This window comes from Bombus terrestris, chromosome 3 (genome assembly GCF_910591885.1).
Source record: "Bombus terrestris chromosome 3, iyBomTerr1.2, whole genome shotgun sequence".
Taxonomy (NCBI): Eukaryota; Metazoa; Arthropoda; class Insecta; order Hymenoptera; family Apidae; genus Bombus; species Bombus terrestris.
The window spans coordinates 12,873,016-12,893,511 of NC_063271.1; the positions used below are offsets into that span (position 1 = coordinate 12,873,016).

Sequence of the window (20,496 nt, forward strand, 5' to 3'; positions counted from 1 at the left end):
CCGAATGGTCGCATACGAATTGGTCTTAAGAAGCGCTTAACCTCATAAAATTCAAGATAATCACGTTGAGCAAGCAGATCGCCGTAAATTTACGATTACCTTCGCAGTAAGCACGATTTCATGCGTCGGTATATACCCTAGTACCTCTTCTAATATGAAATACAACATCCAAATGAATGGATGGAATAAACCGAAACTGAACTGCACCATGTTACCTACCGCACCATAAGGTAATTAAAATGCTCTTCGGGATATTTATCGTTTATTGACACTGATACACTAACTTCGATGTCTTATTCTACACGCTCGTAAAAAACCACTGACCGCTACCAATTACATGAAGATTCTCAAGACTAACATTAATATCAGCCCGGCTAATTCTGCCAGTTACTATTTCCAGACGTTGGTCTAAAATATGTACTAATATATTATAGAGTGTTTGCACTATCAGTTTTCAGTGTTTTTTTCGTATGAACTATATCTATTTCTAATAAAAATAGAAAAGGTCGAAGTTTCATTATTCTTCGTACGTCGCGCAGTATAAAAATAGATTTGTTTAATAAAATAGAATATTATATTCTTTTAATGAAATAATATTATCATTACGCAAAGGCTATATCAAATTTGAAAATATATTCAAGACATTGTAGTAAAATTTACTAAACTAAAAATAATAAAATTTTGATATCCTCTATCTTATCTCCAAATTTTGCTACTTACAAGAAGTACGTTGAGAATTAATAGCGCAGACACTCTGCTATATGCGAATAAAATGAACAATGCAAGACTTCCTTCCACCAAGAACCAAACCTTCCACCAAACCAAGAGATAAAGACGAGACGTGAAACTAATCTCGCGAGTAATTAAAAACCTCAAGATCGTCGAATTAAGATACCTAGACACGGATCTCCGAAACACGAAATAATGCTAGATCACCGAGATCCGGTTGATTTTGACGAGGATCAAGGGGAAGGACGCGAGAAACGAGAGGAAGCGAATTAACACCGACGCAAACGGTCCTCCGAGCCAACGTTAATCTCGCTCCGTTGAATTCGAATGATAAAGCGGATCGTCGCGATGCTCCCGTGAGACCTACTGAACAGCCCGTATCCTCTCGTAAACACGGCCACGAAGGAACGACGAGATCTCACGTAGCTAGGTGCTATCTTTCCCACAACCTCGTTCTCTCCTTCGTGGCGCCGTGCCGCGCCGCACCGTGTGCTACCTTTATCGCGAATTTACGCTAGTAACGTCTCGATCTCGATCTCCCCTGGGCTCGCAAACTAGAGAATTCGTAACGTAAAGCCGTCTTTTAGCTTGATCGGGAGATTCATCCCTGTAGGGATGCGATCGACTAAGTCGCTTCGATGGCTGATTTATTTACGCGTTTTAATTGGCAATCTTGTAACTTTTAGACGGTTGACGGTGCGGAAAATATAGTGCGATGTTTGATGTTAAGCTGTAGATTAACAGATTTTTAAAGATAGAATCTTTTATTAACCTACAACAAAACTGAGAACATTATATAAATAAATTGCAAATGTTCATGCATTTGTAGGAAATTTAAAGATATAGAAATATACGGAATACGTATAATTCACGAGAATAAATAAAATATTTGAACTAAGACGTTCATTTGTAATTCTACATTCTATACAATGATATATTGTCAATTATATACATTTATATTAAAATAGTATATGATTTGCTGTTAGATCCTCGCTTTACTCGATGCTTGCGTGGAAAGTGTTACAATAACATTATTTCACGTGAAACACTTATTTTAATATTTTTCCATCACAACGTACATGTTTAATTGTTTATCCATACATGTTACGCAACGTTTGATATATAATGTATAATATTTTTTAAATACATTTGCCAACATACAGGAATAGTTTTTTGTTACACGTTTCACAAAGGTAAACGTAGTTGTCTTTCTTCGCCTCAAAAAATATTTGCACCACCATTTCAATGATTTGCGCGATACATACCATCTGTGAGCCTATCATAATTCAATACGACTTGAGGTTTTTTAGTTTTTAGACATACATCTGATACAGAAAAGTGTCACGTCATAGATGACATACTAGTATATACGACCGTTAAGGATTAATACATGGGAAATATCTGAACCAGGCTAACTTGAATGCAGTTCGTTACACTAGCAATAATAATTACCAAACAATTCATTATTATTCGTTAGCAAGCCGTTAACGATCTCGTTATTATTTCAAGAATAATGAAACCGTCATTACTCTGATAATTATAATAATATTGTCCGTTCAACTTGAGTATTAGCCAGGCAATTTAAGTCTTATTGTAGGTTTTAAAGCAACATAACTAAGTGCAACCCTAATTTACAATCACTCAACGAGAATAGCTAATCCATCATATCGTTAAAGTGATTAAGATCTGTTATTACACAGGAAAATTAATTTTAGATACCCAGATATCTGTGTTACGATATTATTTCTATCCAGTTAGTGCGAAATGATCAAGATAGCATACTACTATTAGGTCATCCCATAAGTTCGTGCCGACCTTTGTGTATACATTTCATATTTTAAAGAAAAACAAGAGAACTTTTATCGAGACGAAATAATGAAAAATGGGAAGAAGTTGTACAACGAGAGGGGGATTACATTTTTTCATGAAACTGAAAGGTATGTATACAATCTTAACGTATATAACCGCTGGAAAAACGGCACGAACTTATGGGATGACCTAATATTTCCATTATGAAGAGTATTTTACGATCAATAAATACATCTCCTACTAAAATTCCCAATCAACCAAAAATTAAGTACATTTAGTTAGAGATTTAAAAGATCACAAGAATCATAGGAATGTATTAGATATTCCATGCTATTCCACCAGAATTGATTGCAAATGCAAAGAAATATGTATACACGTGTTCTGTGGTCAAGACCAAACAGGTAGGTATCTGAAACCATCCAGAATGGACTTCAGCTTGCCTGGAAACAGCCATAAAACCCGCTTCTTTATTAAGAATCTACACTTCCGTAGACAGAATTCCAATTTCATGATGCTAGACTTCGTCAAATAGCTTGTTTATTTCGACCTGAAGCCATTTTGTGGATCCATGTAACAGATCCAATATGAGATCCAGTTACACACTTAGAAAATTTTATAGCAATAACTTTATCTCAACGTTCAACGGATTCTCGATACTCGAACATCCTTTCGACCGTTTCGCTTGACCATTTACACGAGAATCGAACGATACCTTCATTCTATTACCTCATACAAGTGGGAGATTCGCGATTCTATCAGCTTTGCAGACTAACCCACGGAAGTTACTTATATACTTTAAAAGATAGCTCCAAATATTGAAAATTTGGCTAAAAGGCTGTTCACCATAAATATAAAAATTGAAATTTGTAGTAATATTAAGTTTAAAATGTATATTTTGAACAGAAGGAGTAGACAAATCTCAACAGAGAAATCTTTATTAATTTTGAAGTACTGCAATTTTTAATTTATTTTTTTATATATATTTGAAGATACGATGTCATACTGAAAACTTGAATCGTGCTTTAAACATAATATATTGCTTATGTACGTTCATCGGATAGAATAACAAAAAGTAGAATAAAAGAAATAGAACTTGAATAAAAATTTGTTTTATGTATTAAATATTATAGCACATACTTCACTTTGGATATCGAATACATTTTTTAATATTACGAGCATCTTATAGATTTTTGCACTTTTAAATCGTCTATAAGTGCATAAACTACCCTCCCCATAAAATGCCGCTTCTTTAAACCGCTCTACTTAAGCTTCTTTATTCTTTTCAGCTTAATAAAAATTATTACTATCGAAGTTTCATAATATCGGAATAAATGACTTAATAGGAAAAGAATGATGAAAAATATGAGAAAATTCATCGCTAAAATCAACGACTGCGATATCCTAATACTTGACGAGCATTTGAAATTCAACTTCCCGTGATCGAAACAACGATATCGCCGCGTTCACTCGTTAACTTCGATCGTTCTGCTCGCCGAGTCGGTGATCGCCACTCGATTTTCAACTAACCTCCCGGAGAATTGCGAACTGGCACGCAGCCGTGCACATCCACAGTTTGTAATTACACGGGGGTACATAATGTTACGCGGTATGGCAACTCGACTGGCTCCGGCAGACGCTTCTGGCACGCAAATCCTGCCAGAGACTTCTGTTGCTTCGAGTTTTCAGCCAGCTCGAATACGCACGTGTTAGCAGCGTAAACACGCTGTAATTATTAACACCGGACGGTATTCTTCATGCCGCGTACCGGTGGCTGTTCATTAGCAAAGCTTTATTATTCCGCTGCTGGCTCGTACTTTGTACGAGGAACAAGAGTTTGTCCGCTAGCCTGGACTGATCTTAAAAGAAAAGGACGCGAACAATCCGGGCTTAATTTGGACGAAATATCGTAGACTCGAAAAACAGCCTAAATATTACGATACGTATCTTTTTTTAACTGCGGTAATTCAAATTTAAGAGATGAAACTACCCTTTCTCGACATTCGATTCCTCGAAAGCTAATTAAAAAAAAAATACTTGTTTAACAAAATCATTTCGTTAAAATTATGATAGCAAAAAGAACGGCTGATAGCAGTTGGTCAAGATTAGAAGTCTGATGGATTTTCGAGTGTACGATACTCGATTAGCTTTACGACATTTTAAAAACGTGATTAGCATACGTACAGGGTTGGGTAACAACGGCTTAATAAGAATTGGTTGACTATCGGTGAATCACGTAGGCTGCGATAAATGCGCACTGCTTTCACGTTCCCGGCGCCGCCGACCGACTGTCAACAAGACCGTCAACGACCGTTTCGAGGCGCCTTCGCCACCAATGGAACACGGACTATTCTCACGACAGTGAAACTGTCGCTCACGGCCATCCCGCTACCTCCGTGATTCGCCATTAGCTCGACAAAGAGATACGAGCTATGGTAGAGCGACCAGGTTGTTGCTCGAATTGTTATGCGCCGCGTCTCCATGCGATAAGCTTCTTCCGCTACTTGACACGAGGACAGTCGTCCAGTCTCGCCGAGATTTACTCAATCCGGAGGAAAGTGGAAGAAGTTTATTTTGCATTTTTTTCTTTTTACAAGATACATTGAAATATTTCAAGTTTGCCGTGTTTAAGTAAGAATGGGATATTCGAAATCCCCCGAAATTCGAATCTTCGTACTATTCTTGAGATCCGAAACTTTCGAAATACAAGGAAAAAATATAAAAAATATCGAAAGTAAAGTACTTGTTAGAATATCTACAAACTGGAATAAATCTTTATTTAAATTCCATCTTTCATATGTGACATTTATAAAAGAAAAAATATGAATTTGCATAGAGATTCGCAATCTACGAATCACCCTTGCCAATCGAGCTATTGAAGCCACCATTACATATTCCTCAAGCCCCGACCTCTGACATCGGAATTACCAAAAGCCCGCGCCTGCCTTCGCGATTCCACTTAGCAACACACAATGAGCTCACGCGGTGCGCGGAATCACGAGGGAACCCGATGAACCCTCGAGCGCGTGGGGACTGAAAGGAACAGGAAAGCCGACAGATAGAGAACGAGGATTAGAGAGGCTGGAGGAAGAGGGAGAATGGCACTTTAGGGCATAACGGCATCCCCACGACCCACGGTCGCCGTGTCACGGAGATGCGGTCGGAGTTTCTGTGTCGTAGTGCAAAGAACTACGGTAATACTTGCACAAAGACCACGGCAGAACGGACGAAGAGGTAAAGGAGAAAGAAAGAGAGAGTACCAGGGGCAGTCTCAACTACACCTACAACACGAGCACGTTCCTCGAGCACGAGCTCGTTGCGTCGATGCCGCGGCGTCGAGAGAGCAGCAAGCTAAGGCCCCAATGTCCCATCGACACCAAGCAACTCTATGACTAACAAGTTTGCACTTTAGCGCATAACGGGGTATTCCGGCGTGTTTCATAGCTCATGGTCCATGACCCACGGATTGCGTGGGCCGGGCACCATAACCATTCCTCGCCGATATAGCGACGGCGTGGCCACGGTACCACGAGCATTAAGTTTCCAGCTTCTTCGTCTTCCTCCACCTCCACGATCGCCCCTTTCTCTATGTCTCGCGAATAACTCTTTTCTCCTTGCTCTTCATAAGGCTTTATCTATCCTCCTTGTCATGTACATTATCGTTCAAAAGTATTCGATCACCTTGGTAAATTTGTAACAGCAGTATGTGAATTTTACCAAAATGTACAAATTAGTAAGGAAATAGTAACCGAGCCTTCCAAACACCAAAACGATCAACTTGACTCTTCGTAAATTTCTCAGTTTCATTTTAGAGATAACGTAATTAACGTTTGGTTGTCGAGAAACGGATGATTTACTTCTGTAGATCTGTTTACCACAGGGAAATCGCATGAACGACAATAAATTTCGAAGTCAGCGCACACGCAAGTATCTGAATACTTTTAAGCAATAGTGTAGGTACGGACTTCCCTCTATCGCGGGACGTAGACCGACTTCGCTGCTTTTGATCACCGGATAATCGCGCTAACGGATTATCCTCGAACTTCCCCAGCGCAGCGTAGGGATTGCCATTTTTCTTAAACCTGATCGGAGATCGTGTGCTGCTATATACCTGTTCCCATTATGGCTCCTCTCTCTCTCTCTTTCTCTCTCTCATATTCTTTCTCTCCCTGACCGTTTGAATTTGGAACGAAGCTTTTTCTTCTTCTTCGTCTGCTTCTTCTCGGTGTTCTTTTTCTTGTTAGTGGAAGTTTCTCGTGGGAAGTATGGTTCGAAGGTTAAGATCGAATACAATAATAGATGGTTGTAGTACATAGAGGATTTGATTATTGACTGGGATTTGGGACAGTGAGGAAAAGAGAAACTAGGAATTTGAAATGTAAATTAGATCTGTAACTTAGCTTTCGTTTTGATCAGGTTTAGGTAAAGGGATGTAGAAAGGAAAAATATTACAATCGGAGATAAGTGGTGAAAGATAATGATAATTTGTGAGATGAAAGTGAAGTTTATTTCACTGTAATCTGTGTTCTCGACAACATTCTAATTTCTTTAAAACTATTTCGATCACCTGTTTACTTTTTACGTTTATCGGAGAACAGAAAACAGTCTTCTATCCTCCATTAACAGAACGATAATTCCCAAGTAACTTCAACATATCTACTCTCATACTCTTCATCAAGAAAATACCGAAAAGAGAAAAATATGTTTTAAAAATTCCTAACCCTCCACTTTGCTATCAAGAGAAAAAGACGTGGCTTTCTATACTCCATTAACGCAATGATATTTTTCAAGGAATTTCAGCTACAGAAAAAACAAAAACGTATTTTTAGAAATACTGAAGTCTCCACTTAACTATCAGAAGCGGTGAACGCGTCCTTTTATCCTCCATTAACACAACGATATTTCCCAAGTAACTACGTATCCACTCATAGTCATCATCAGCAAATTACAGAAAAACCAGAAAATACTTTTCCGATGTCAGGGGTTATCGTCGCGTGCGTCGCGGCACGCAGTTGCGTTCCTTCAAATTTATGCCCGTTCGAAGAATGCCATAAATCGCTAGGTCCCGTCGCGATTGCCCAGTTCTCTCAATAAGTAACTGGTAACGTCAGAGGAAGGCGTACATCAGGAAATCACCTCGGCGCGGTAAGGTCGTCGTGTAAGTAAGAGGCTAAGGTCAGGATGCCAACGCTACTGCGCGTTGCCCCACACGGAGAGACCTTATGCTTCGCTGTAACGAGCCACCTTGCATCATTGATACTTAACAAACCGAATCGAATCTTTCGAGAGAACGATACCTTGATTACGACAAATGGAACAATGCGAGACTCTATTGGCAATAGAGATAACGATGCTCTTTTAAATGCTGTTGAGAAATGATATTTGTGCCTACTTTGCGTTTCACAATTATAAAATTAATCAATTTTCTATTTTTATATGTCGTATTATATATTTATATACAGTTATGAAACGCGGTATGTTGTCAAAATTGATTCTTTATTATGTCTCATAACTTGAGGATATGTATTTGTAATACCGTTCATAGATATAATAACATATACAAATAGCAGGTAGACAGTTTGATTAATTTATAGTAACAGTATGTGAAATTTTACCAAAGTGTGAAATTAATGGCAAATTAATGACTAGAAGCAACGCTTACTGACTTCTTATGGAATCACCAGACTATAAATTTAAATTATCTATTAGGAAGCTTAGCACAGTACGTTACGACTAAATATGTGTTTCGTTGATGTATCCACTTAAATTATGAGTTTAGAGAAGCCTTCGTCTGAGTGTAATTTAAAATTAAATAATCTAAGGTTGAAGAGGTTCTTAAGTAATAAAAGAGGAGCAAAAGGGCTCGGAATTACGAACGTCAATTACATATCAAAACAGCATATCAGCCCTTAACAATAAATTTTATTACGTAATAATGCTTTATTATATGAAGCTGTGTTAAATAGAAATAACACAACAAAATATTCGAAAAATTACGAAATACTGTAACATTTAAAATCAACCGGTCAACTCTTTATATCGATGCGATAATTCCGTAGTAAATTTACCTGCATAAAACAGCGAACTGAAATTACACGTATTAAAGGGTATGATTTATGCAACAAGGTTACACAACACATAAAAGTTTAATGAAAAGCAAAGTTCATAACACGAGAACCACTTAACAGAAACGTAGCTATAACCAATCCTCCATTACGTTTTCGAACACGACAAGATCAGCCAGTAAAGGAGATTACCGCTTAAACGACTCACTGGAACCTACAATTTGAATGATAACTCATCGCGAAGAAACACGCGTTCGGATCTTCTCAAACCACCCTCCACAAGATCAAATCGATAAATCAAGAGACTACGACGTACGCATAATCCACCAATGATTTAGCTTCGTTTTCCAAAAAGAATATAATGTAAGCGTTTATCTCGCGAGGAGGAAAGAAACACGAGCAACCATCGAACGCAAACAAATTATCCTCACTTTCTCCAATTCCACCGTCACGTTCTATACGCCCATTGGATCGATGTAACGATGTTACCTGATTACAGGTAACGATTAATTGGCTATTAATATCGAACTGCCGCGATAGAAATATAATGCGACTGGATATTATCTCGATTACAAGATCTAAATGGCCCGGTCACTGCCATCAATGTATCACGCCAGATCAAGATCGAGATCATCTAGCTTGATACCTTTTTATGATCATAATTATTAGCACGTTCACAGTCTGCTGATCCATATGTGGCTCATTGTACTTACTTTCTATTTATACTTTGTACATCTCTTGAGTTAAATGAGTTAGAAGCGTAAAAAATCAGAAATTGAACCAAATATATTTGTGTACGAGTGTCCCTACTTTTTCTGCAAGAAGATGTCAGTTTATTCTATGAATAAAATTAAGGGAAAAATATCATATAAATATAGGCTCGAAAATGCTTTGTTAAAAAGTTATAACAAAGAATTCGAAATAACAGCGAACTAGCTAGCATTCATGTATAATGTAAGAACAGATCGGCGATATTTGCATGCGTTAATTCCATTTCAATGACATTTGTCTGTTCCGTATTTATAAGAACGGGCGAAAGTAGCAAACACTGAAATGGAACTAACGCGCATAAATATCGCCAGGTAGTTCTTATATTATATCAAACGAAAACTTGATATCTCGAATTCTTGTTATAATTTTTTAGGAAAGCATTCTTGAACCTATATAATATATACGACACCTTTCCCCTTAATTTTACTTGTGAGATAAACTGACGTCGTTTTGCGGAAAAAGATAGGAATATCCTGTATATGCCAAGAATTTTTTCCAAGGATGTGAAAAAAGTGAAAACTCATAATCAGAAGTTTCATATATATTCACAAGATGCTATATTATTTAACGCGTTCGTTAGTTGGCTCAAGTAAAAGGAATCCTAATAATATGAATTTCTGCGTTTATAATTAAATAAAGAATTCATTAATGCGTGAGAAATATGGTATCGTAGTGCTATCGCAACAATTACAATGTTTTAATTATTACTTCCCTTATTTTTCTCGTTAAACATGTTAATACATGATCTAAAGACCTTTTTAAGATCTCCTTTCTTGCATTTTTTCTATTTCTCACATCTCTTTCTCATATTTATTATATTCATATTATTATATTTTTTATATTGTGTTTTCTTTCTTATCCCTACAATAACTTAAACGAAACTAAAGAATTATTAAGTAACTCGAAATTCGAGGCTTAAAATAATTTCTTTGTTCTACTATTCTATATAGATTTTCAAATAACGACACTATAAAATACTCGGACAAAAAGGAAATCAAAGAATAAGATGTTTTCAAAATGCCGCTAGTCTCAGCACGACCATTACGGCACAATTTCAATGTGAAAGAATCAAAACACTTGAAATAATTGGAAGTGGATCTCGAATGACACGTATTACATCTAAATCAATCTCGACATCAACGCGAGAAGATCCAGGCGGTCTGTAATAAGGTGTCAAGCTTAAAGCCTTATTACCATCGCCCACGGCGCCAATATCGAGGTTCTTATATGATTGATACATCGTGCACGTTGTTACACCTTACCGGGAAGCCTTAGGAGATGCCTTTCAATTCCGTGAAACAAACCTCCTTCTAAGTAGAAGGTATCTATGATTTTATGCCGTTGAACATACAAGAACATTTATTACAATTTCTATTGATTTTGTCAAGAGTGTTTTTGTCGTTCTCTTGAACGTTTAAAAAATATTAAGAATATTAGTTCAGTTAAATTAACATAACAACTTTTTCTCACAAAACAACGTTTATTATCCATTCTTAAGAGAATTCAACTATTTCATATTCAAATACTTGTTTTCAACCACCAAACAACATAATAGTCACGAAATCAAGAAAAATGGATTTATCATGTTTTTCCGTATGGTCTTTAAATGTTCTCGTCTGTATTGTGAACATTAGAATACCCCATTCTAAACAAGTTCGCGAAAAATGAACAACCGCTGCACACAAGAAAGAGGAGGCGCCACCCGTGACCATGCTATTTTAGCTAGAACTCGAGATTACAGGGTTGGAACGGATGCACTGGAAAGGTGTTGTTGCAGGGCAACGATCGCTACGGACTCTAATCAACGGCTGCGAGTTGGCTCCGTGGCGTGCGTGCGCCAGAAAACTGATACTAAGTAAAACCCAGTTGGGAAATCTCAACGGGGAAGAACCGAAGACTAGGAGGGCTGGACGAGCAAACAGAGTTCGTAAACACATCAGCAGCCAAGGCTTAATAAGCAGCTCGCGGTATTATAGATGATCTCTTTATTGACCGCCATAAATCAGAGTTAAGACCAGGCATTATTACTACCAAGCACATTATCCACTACGTCGAAAACCAGTGATAGAGTGTAGTCAGCCTTTCATCGACAAAGACACCTTCAATTCGATTACAAAGTTAAGTAGAATTATTTTAAACATTGTCACCGCTGATTTCAATAAAATTTGATGGTGCCATGGTCCTACGCATAGAACGTTGAAAAGGTGGACGATATTTATAGCGTGATTCTAGGCATCGAAACAGCGAAGGAAGTTCATGTACAAAAATATCGTTTGACGCTCCATTCCAAGCTCAAAATCAATCAAAATCAAATCACGTGTGCCTTTATTCATAAATGTAAATTTATAATCAGTTAATATTCGCAGTGATAAATTTTTACACTTTTGGATATGAAACCTTTGAGTGGAACTTATACCTTTGTAGCCAAAAAATAAGAGGAATTGAGAAGATTTTACAAGGGGACGGGGTAAAATATCGTTTGGCCTAAAAATAGCCAGGAGGTCGGATTAAGTGGATTCTTGGATAAAGAAGCGACTTTTCAATTATCTGAGATGAGACAAATATTCAGTTCTAAAAGGGTAAGCAGCATCGACATCCATTATGAAGGAAACGAAGTCAAGAAGCGGAGGGATGATGTATCAAAATGCGAATCCTACTTGGGTGAAAGAAGCAGATGACGGTTCTGTCAGAAAGGTTGGGAGCTAGGGATCTTGTTTTGAATAAGAAGCTGCCGGGGAAAGTATTCTACGGTCGTGTTAATCTTCCAGACGGATTAAGATTTGGAAATTTATCAGAATTATTTGTTGCATTAGCGAATCTGTTCGAATAATAAATTAGACACTTAGTTAGTCGATTTGGAGCTTATATTTCTTTTTCCTTTTACGCCTGCTGCAGTCTTCAAATTTTTATGTCTGAATCTCGCTCTTGTTTCAACAAACAAACAGATTTTTAATGGTCTAACAAAATTTATAGCAAAAGGTTGGAACAAAAAGTCACATATACCTATGAATAATGATTATTTTTATAATGATAGACATATACGATTAGGTCTACTCGATCGTACAAACCAACAAACATCCCTCGACAATTCCGTCAGCTTATACTTCCATACTGTACTAGAATGACAAAATCAATCAAACCCATAATCCACCCTCAAGTTCAACCAGATTTGAAAAAACACGACGAGGTTGAAGAAAAGAAGGAATGTAATCAGAAACCTATTGCGCGAATCAAAATCATGGTAGGATTCGTCACAGGTTCATCAGCCGAGCGTAGAACTCGAAACGTCTGTCAGAGGCTATCGACAGGCAACAGGAATCCAGATAGTCATGGCACGATGCATACGTGCACTCGGTCGTTGAAGATGGTCGGGTTCTGGTCCGAGGCTGCGGTGACCAAGGGTGTCCTTGAAGCGGGCGGGGTCGTCACTCGAGGGCTGCGGGTAAACGACCATCAGGATCCATGTGTGTTAGGCAGCCGAGGCCTTATAACGTATCTTACACTGATACTACTTAACTTTCTGCATCTGTATACGTGACGTTGTTCTGCCTCCTTCCTTCTTTCTCCCTCCCCTTCCATCCTTCCTGCACCCATGCGCTTCTCATTCGTCCCTCTTTCTCTTTACTTCTGCCCCGTGTTCGTGAAATAAAAGAGGCTACTGCCTCAGCTCTTACTTTACAAGTGTTATGAAACGGCGAGCCTTCCTCCACCCTGCCTCCATCCCCCTTCTCCCTCTCACGATACCGATTTATAGATTTAATTATCGCGTCTTTATACACGTCGACGATCGCTTAGGATCGCCGTAGAACGAGTGGAAAACGAGTCATTGGAGAATGATTTCAATCAATAACATTTAGTTGTTCGGTACTATGTACGTACATCTTGGCGAGTAAGTATTAGCGCGCTCGTAAGGCAACATGGTCAAACTTGACATATTATTAGAAGCCTACTAAATCTCGTTTGCTACCTACCGAACCTGGACTATATGGAATTCGTATACTCAACATTGCGATAAAAATCTTACCAACTAGATACTTTTCTTTCCATGCCTGTTTATATTTTGTATTATTAACTCCATTGTCCCGATACCCAGAGCATATTTCTTTTTGACTCCTGACTCCTGATTTTATGCTCACGATTATGGCCCGAACTATATATTTTTCTGTCATACTTCGTCACTTTTAGCTCACTCTTGCAGGGTTCAATGTACGAACGCGGCAGATAGAGACGCATCGTGGCTCGTGATAAATGCAGCCCGCGAGATATGACGAGCGGCGCGTACATCTCGACGCGGAGAGGAAACAGTTCGAGAAAGGGCGCGCGGTGCATGGAAGCCGTCCTTGAGGGCATATAACACACAGGTGAGGTGCAGGACGATGCTCAGCCGGTAATGAGCCAAATCCATTACGGCACTAGGCAGCAACAACGCAACATAGCAACACACCGTAAGACAGCCTCGGGACTCTCTGGCTGCAAGCCTTTTCCCCTACCCTATTCTTTAGTCTACGAGAGGAGAGGAGAGACAGAGAAATAAAAGAGAGAAGCACGGCATACACGCGTGTATCTATGCCACGCACGTATCGCGCGGTAACAACCACCTAACCAATGGCACCGGTTCGCTAGGCAATTCCAATTATAGATCGTAAGTATATTCCACGGAGTCGAACTGTCGTCATTCCACCCTGCACGTTCTCTATCCCGCCGTTCCGCCCATCGATCTCTTCCCCTTTTCGCTTCCTGATCGCCGCCAAACCAATTATGCACAGAATCGTGCAGCACCAAATTGAAAACTTCTGGCTCACGCCCCCAACCGATGGCGGAATCTACCAGGTGATGCTTCAACGAAACTACTAACGAGAAGAGGATATATATAGTGTTGTGCGAAACAGCTTTAGACTACTTATCAGAAGGAAATATCGTGGCTTTATCGATGAATATATAGACATGTAGAAACATGCACTCTCCATTGAGAAACCAACCCTCTGACCGAACCTTTGATACATCAAACCAATTAAAATAAAAACGGTCCGCCAATCGTCTCTCTGGGAAAATCTCACAAAGAAATCTATCCATAAAAAGAAAGAAATAATCATAAAGAAGAAGCACCCTCGTCGCACGAGCCCCTTTAACCTCGAGAACAAAGCTGAGTCAAGGAGCGATTCGCGTACGGTTTTCCAGAAAGGTTGGATGTGTGTCCAGCTGAAGCAAAACGACCGATCGTCGATAAATTCCACGAAGAAACCGGCCGTCCGGCGCGAATAAATCCCCGCGCGAACTATAAGGGAACACCTTTTTACCGCGAGGGACGACATAAATCGCGCCAGCGCAGCGGATCCGCCGCTGAATATCGACAGCGATTTTACGACTATCACGTATGACGTGCTCCATCCTACCCGTCGCTACAATTAAACGACCGGCAAGGTACCCGCAAGGTCGTTACAACTACGAAACACCGGATATACACAGACACACAGGTGTGTCCATGTATATATGCACTTATATAGGTACACCCCCGTTCAAAAGTACGCAGGCACTTACGATTTTCAATCATTAGACTACGAATGTTTAATTTTAAAAGCGCAGAGTCAGTGAAATCATTGCTGTTTTTTGACAAATTTATGAATTTCATCGTACGAATACTTTGTACGCTCAAAATTCATTTACGATTTCATATAATAAGTGAAAATCGCACGGGAAGATATGGTAAGTCCATACTTGTTAATTTTCTGACCCTTTTATTATTTAGTAACTAAGATGCAATCTTCATAAATGAAGATCACAGGAAAAAGGAACGATAAGTCTATTTTTATTGATTTTCTGATTTCGAAGTTACTTGATGTATAAAAAGAGAGTAAATTGGCTTGTATTTTGATATGAAACAGTCGAAATGGAGACAAATCTATGAATTTTCGTGAGAACGACATGTATAACCGGCATGAATATTGTACATTATTATTGTAAACCTAACTTTATAACGTTTAGTATCTTTGAAAAATTCAAGATACTGGCAAAGAAAGCTACTTAACTTAAACCTAAACACAAATAAAAAGACAATCGTTGGATTAGTTAACAGCGTAACAAAGTTCGAAAATTTATATGCCTATAAAAAGTGGAAAAATGGTTTATTATGGTTTTCCCCTGTAGTCTTGAATTTTGAACGAGGGTGTACGAGCGTAAGTATATAGACACAGACGCGTAGAAACGGGTGGAGGATGGCACGACTGGATATATACAGAATACAGAGAGATGCAACAGAATGGGAGAGAGGTGAGGCGGTGGTCAGTGGCGCCACGCAATTGTCAATTAACATTTTTACCGCCGTGCAAGAAAACACGAAGTTACGTGCCGGCGTACGTGGCCACCACACACGGCACACGGTGAGCTCGACAGGGTTCCAGAGATCACGGAGCCCGAAGAGAAACGGAGAAAGCAAAGACTCCACGAGGAACAAGACCGTATTCCATTCGATAGACTAACTTACAACGAAGAAAGAGGATTATGTCTGGCTGGAAGAGAAGAGACCGAGAGAAAGAGGAGCAGCGAGGGTAGAAAGGAAAAAAAAAGAAAGAATCGTAAGGATACATTTCATTACGATTATGCGCGCAATGGATTGCTAATCGTAAGCGCCTCCAGACCGCGCCCTTACAGCAAACCCAGCACCGGACGCTATCACTTGCATAGAAACCTGTGAGGCTCGTTTTTCACACGTGGGAACGGAGAACTTTTCCACGTAAAATGCTCGAGGAAGGATTCGAGAGACTCTATTAGTATTATTAGCATGCACTATATGGTTCATTTTCTTTTTATTGCTTGATCTTTTCGTCCGAGGAATTTATTGTATATCTCTTTTTACATTTATGGACTTTTGTCGCTGATTTTATCAATGAATCTTGTTACCTTCCGTCTATGGTTATCTTTCCGTGGCAAGAATTCAGCTATCGATACATACTGCTGGAAAATGAGTCGATATTTCCAGATTACTCGCTCTTTACTACATTCAACAACGCTCTTATAGAGCTCGTAATATTACGTTGCGAGAAGCTGCGATAGCTTCGAATATTACATTTAATAAGCTGGTATCGGTTTCGCTCTCTATTACACGGAATATTACACGATGAAATTTTTTGACGGCCCGGCTTTTTTCTTCTTTAACTTTCTTTCGAACGGTATGAGCAACGAACAACGCACGACTTTGAATAAGATTTATCGATTTACGTAATCGAGGTCATCTTGCACAATAATTTATCAATTAATGAACTGACAAATTACAAATTGTAGGTCGTTGAACTTCTTAATCCCACTCAAGTATCTTACCAAACGAATGAGATAGAGAGAATGAAGAAAAAAGGAAATCGAAGAAAGAATGACAAGAAATTACCTACGACCCAGCAAATAAATGTCTGAATAAAATATTTATTTATAAAAAGAAACACAATCAAGACCAATTATAGTCTCCTTATTTTCTCAATACATGTAATACTATTCAAACATCCTGTCAACCAAATACAAAAGAAAAAGATAATGAAGAACCGATGACGACGAAGTATTTAAAACAGGGCAAATAAACGCCTTTATAAAACAATTTATGTACTCGCAAGAAAGGCAACCAAGATCGATCTGCCAGCATACCTAATCTTTCAAAACGATAATTTATAGAACATTTATAGAACATTTATAGAACATAACAAGATCTTTAAAAAGAAAGGCGAAACAAAGGGCGTGTTTGGTCGCTGTTGCCGTCGGTGGCACCATCGAACTGTATCGGCGTTCGTTGCCCCGCGTGTTACACGATATGCCCGTGCAGAGAAGGGTGTGCGGCGTTTTACGAGATGCAAATATCGGGCAGTCGGACAGCCAGTCAACCGCACCATCAACTCGGCTACCGGTGAACTGTGCCGAGCGTGTCCCTCTTCATCTGTGACTTTGTAAAATGCGTCTGGGACACCCGCGGCGAACAGCCCCGCAAACCGCAGAGTTCCAAGTTACCTGCGGCCTACGAGACGACCTGTCGATCCACAATTCGGATCGTTGGACAAAATATCGCCAACTACATGGTATATAAAACGATGATTTTGGGTAACTGAGATATCTGGATACCCTGATACTCACGAAATATTCGACTAAAAGGAACAGAAAAGATACTCCGTAATTTAATTTAAAGATTTTGGGTATCTGAGGAACCTAATTGCTCTGGTATCCGTACAATACTTGAATAAACGAAAAATGTTTAGCTTTATTTTAAGAGGCGTGCTTATGAAAGTGATGACAACTTCCATTACCTCAGATTATTGTAACTTTTCGACTCCAAGTGGACTTGGAAGATAATTTATTAACGGAAAGATATGTGTGCGACAAATTTGTAGATACTGAGGTGGCCGTGCGTTATATATATTGGACGTGCGTGAGATAGTTGTAGTTGTTGGGCCTCGTCCGTAGTAATTGTCATTAGGGGCTGTAGATGTCGCTGCCGGGGTTCTGCTGATTTTTCCTCCGGTTTTTTTTTTTTTTTTTTTTTGGTGCGTGAAAGTAAAATCGGACTCCGGTCGCCGGGATTCGAATCCGGGTTCCGAACGTTCGCGCAACCTAAGACGTTAACCACTGCGCTGCCGTCGTCCGACACTAGTTAGTGTCGAGTGGTATTTGGCTTGTCAAGTGCCGCCACAATACGATTATATTGCATTGAGGTAAAACTGGTATTTTCATTAGATTATAAGTCAATTAGATCTGAATTTCCTTCGCTAGCCTTCTTTTCAGCCACGAATAGCAATTGCTAGCATATTGTATGTATTACGACCAAGCGTTTCGCTGCTTCGCTTGTGACAATGTTGTGCGTCGATCGGTGATCTCAACGCCGCAAACCTGCACAGGCGAGATCCATCTCACGAGCGGATGGAACGCCGCGGCCGCTATGGCCACCGCACCCAGTAGCCTCCGTGAAACAGAAACGTAAACGGACAGGAGAGAAGAGGAGGGTTTCGAGGGACGCTACTTTTTCGCCTGGGAAACCGGTACTTCGAATTGCGAGCACGTAAATAATTAATGCGAATTGTAAGCGTGAGCAAGGCGCGCGACAAGCAAGAACTTGATTACCGGCCAGGCGAATGCGGACCAGATTTTTGTTAACCTCGCGAGAATAACGAAATGGGTGTGTTCGAATACGATGGATCGTTAAACGAGTCTATGATAAGAGTTAAATGATTTTAATTATAAGTTGTTGAACTTAATGAAGTTTCTAACGATATGTCACATCTTCAAAAGGTATTTCGAGCTTGTATTTTCTATCAATTTCGATCTATACCTCAAACTATATACAATATAAAAGAAGTTATTTATATCTCTGACTGAAAATACCAAAGCAAACAGGTATAATTAAAGAAAGAAGATATTTACGGTTTCTTGCATGAATATTTTTTTAACACGGGCGAGTCAACAACTTTATAACTATATCGTTTAACACCTTATCATTTACGGCCAATTTTACTCGAACATGTTTCGAGCACCTATTTTAATGAGGCAACTTTTTCACTTTTCATCTCAATGTTTCGTGTCTCGTTTTAAAGCCACGCTTACCACGTATACGCTATGAGAAATTTCTCATACGTTGCCACTAACGCGCACCTTAAGGTATACCATTATCAGTTTTCGATGTTACAACCCGACAATTACACATACCAATGGAATTACCGTCTAATATGCAATTCCATGAATTCAAGAGCACGGCACGACTTCATACGGTGCACATTTAATATTAACTGCCATAAAACAGGCTACTTTTCTTCTGTCAGCACTTTATGCATAACTAGCCAATAGTTAATGTTACTTGGGGATCCAGAACGCTTCTGCTTTTCTCATTTTTCAAGACGACTAATAAAGGCAGAAGAAAACGACAAGAATCTCTAAACAAGACCACAAATAAAAGCGAGAACACGGTCAAAGACCTCTTAATGCTGCTAAATATGTGCACCGTTCGAGACAGTTAGATGATCACCTAGTCAAATAATTTTATGATTGAGGAAGCTCTTCTACGTGTATTGTTAGGACGTTTCGGCACCATGTAATACTGATTCATATATTTCTTTAAATATTTTGTAAATTTTCTTGGAATAAAAAGGTCCAAATCGATAGTAATCTAAAGTACAACACTTGGCTTTATTCTTTAAATATTCCTTCACAAAAGCGTATTCTTTAATTTTTTAAGAAAATAACACAAGAATGGAATATTCAAAATGTATAAAATTAAAAAACTTAAAGAACATTTAATAATATTTCTCAAAACATAAATATTAAATTTTAATTTGCGCCGTAACTCCCCTAAATTAATAGCGACTTATCGACAGCATTGGAACTTGGAATCTCTACTGTGCAATTAATAATGGACCGTATGGTGATCAAAGTTGTACACAGTAAGCCCTTTGCTGAGCGGGAACTCTTCGTTATAGCTCTTCTGGGAGCCATTAAAACTATGTTCACGTAACAAACGACGGTACACGAGTTAATATCACAGCCTAACGAGAACACATGATGTACATATATTTTCTTACATGAATTCAAACACGTAATATCGCGTAAATTTCATGGAATAAAAACAACGAAAAAAGAATGAAATAGTTCAAATATAATTCTAAAATCCTTTCTTTCTAAACGTACAATAGTCGGTTAAACGAGCCAACATTTCACGGAAATATGCTGAACAAACACAGCAAACCCGCAGTTAGCTCTCCACCATGTATTTATAGAAGAAAACATAACAGTTACCAAGTATGCAAAAACGCACTTCGGTGAAAAACACGACAAAAAGTTACACGTTGTTTCTTCGAATTATATTAGCTTACCGGTTATGCGTTTAAACAGAGATGAAACATCGATACTTTCTCTTTTCTGTCTTAAATATATTTATATCCTCTGCGTTCGTCTATTCAAAAGTTTATCGTACAAAGTATTATCTCGTATATGATCAACGAGATGTATTTCACGTCTGTTACTTTTGAAGATACATATAGCCTTTTAAATTATTTTAGAAATAATAAATATTATGAATTATAAACAATAAAATCACTCACCCTATCTTATTGATCAGCTTTCCATGAACGTGAAGGTAGGATGTGACGAATCGTTTATTTACCTA

At 38.7% G+C, this 20,496-nt stretch overlaps 1 protein-coding gene across 5 annotated transcripts in view; it reads right to left on the reverse strand.

Annotated features, from left to right (window-relative positions):
• LOC100651950 (telomerase-binding protein EST1A) overlaps positions 1–20,496 on the reverse strand; it is a 147,341-nt gene that overhangs the window by 119,746 nt on the left and 7,099 nt on the right. For all 5 annotated transcript variants that reach the window (XM_003394626.4, XM_020868400.2, XM_012321105.3 and 2 more), the window contains one exon: positions 20,432–20,493. In XM_003394626.4, the coding sequence (XP_003394674.1) occupies positions 20,432–20,493 (62 nt within the window). The remainder of the gene's footprint in view (positions 1–20,431; positions 20,494–20,496) is intronic.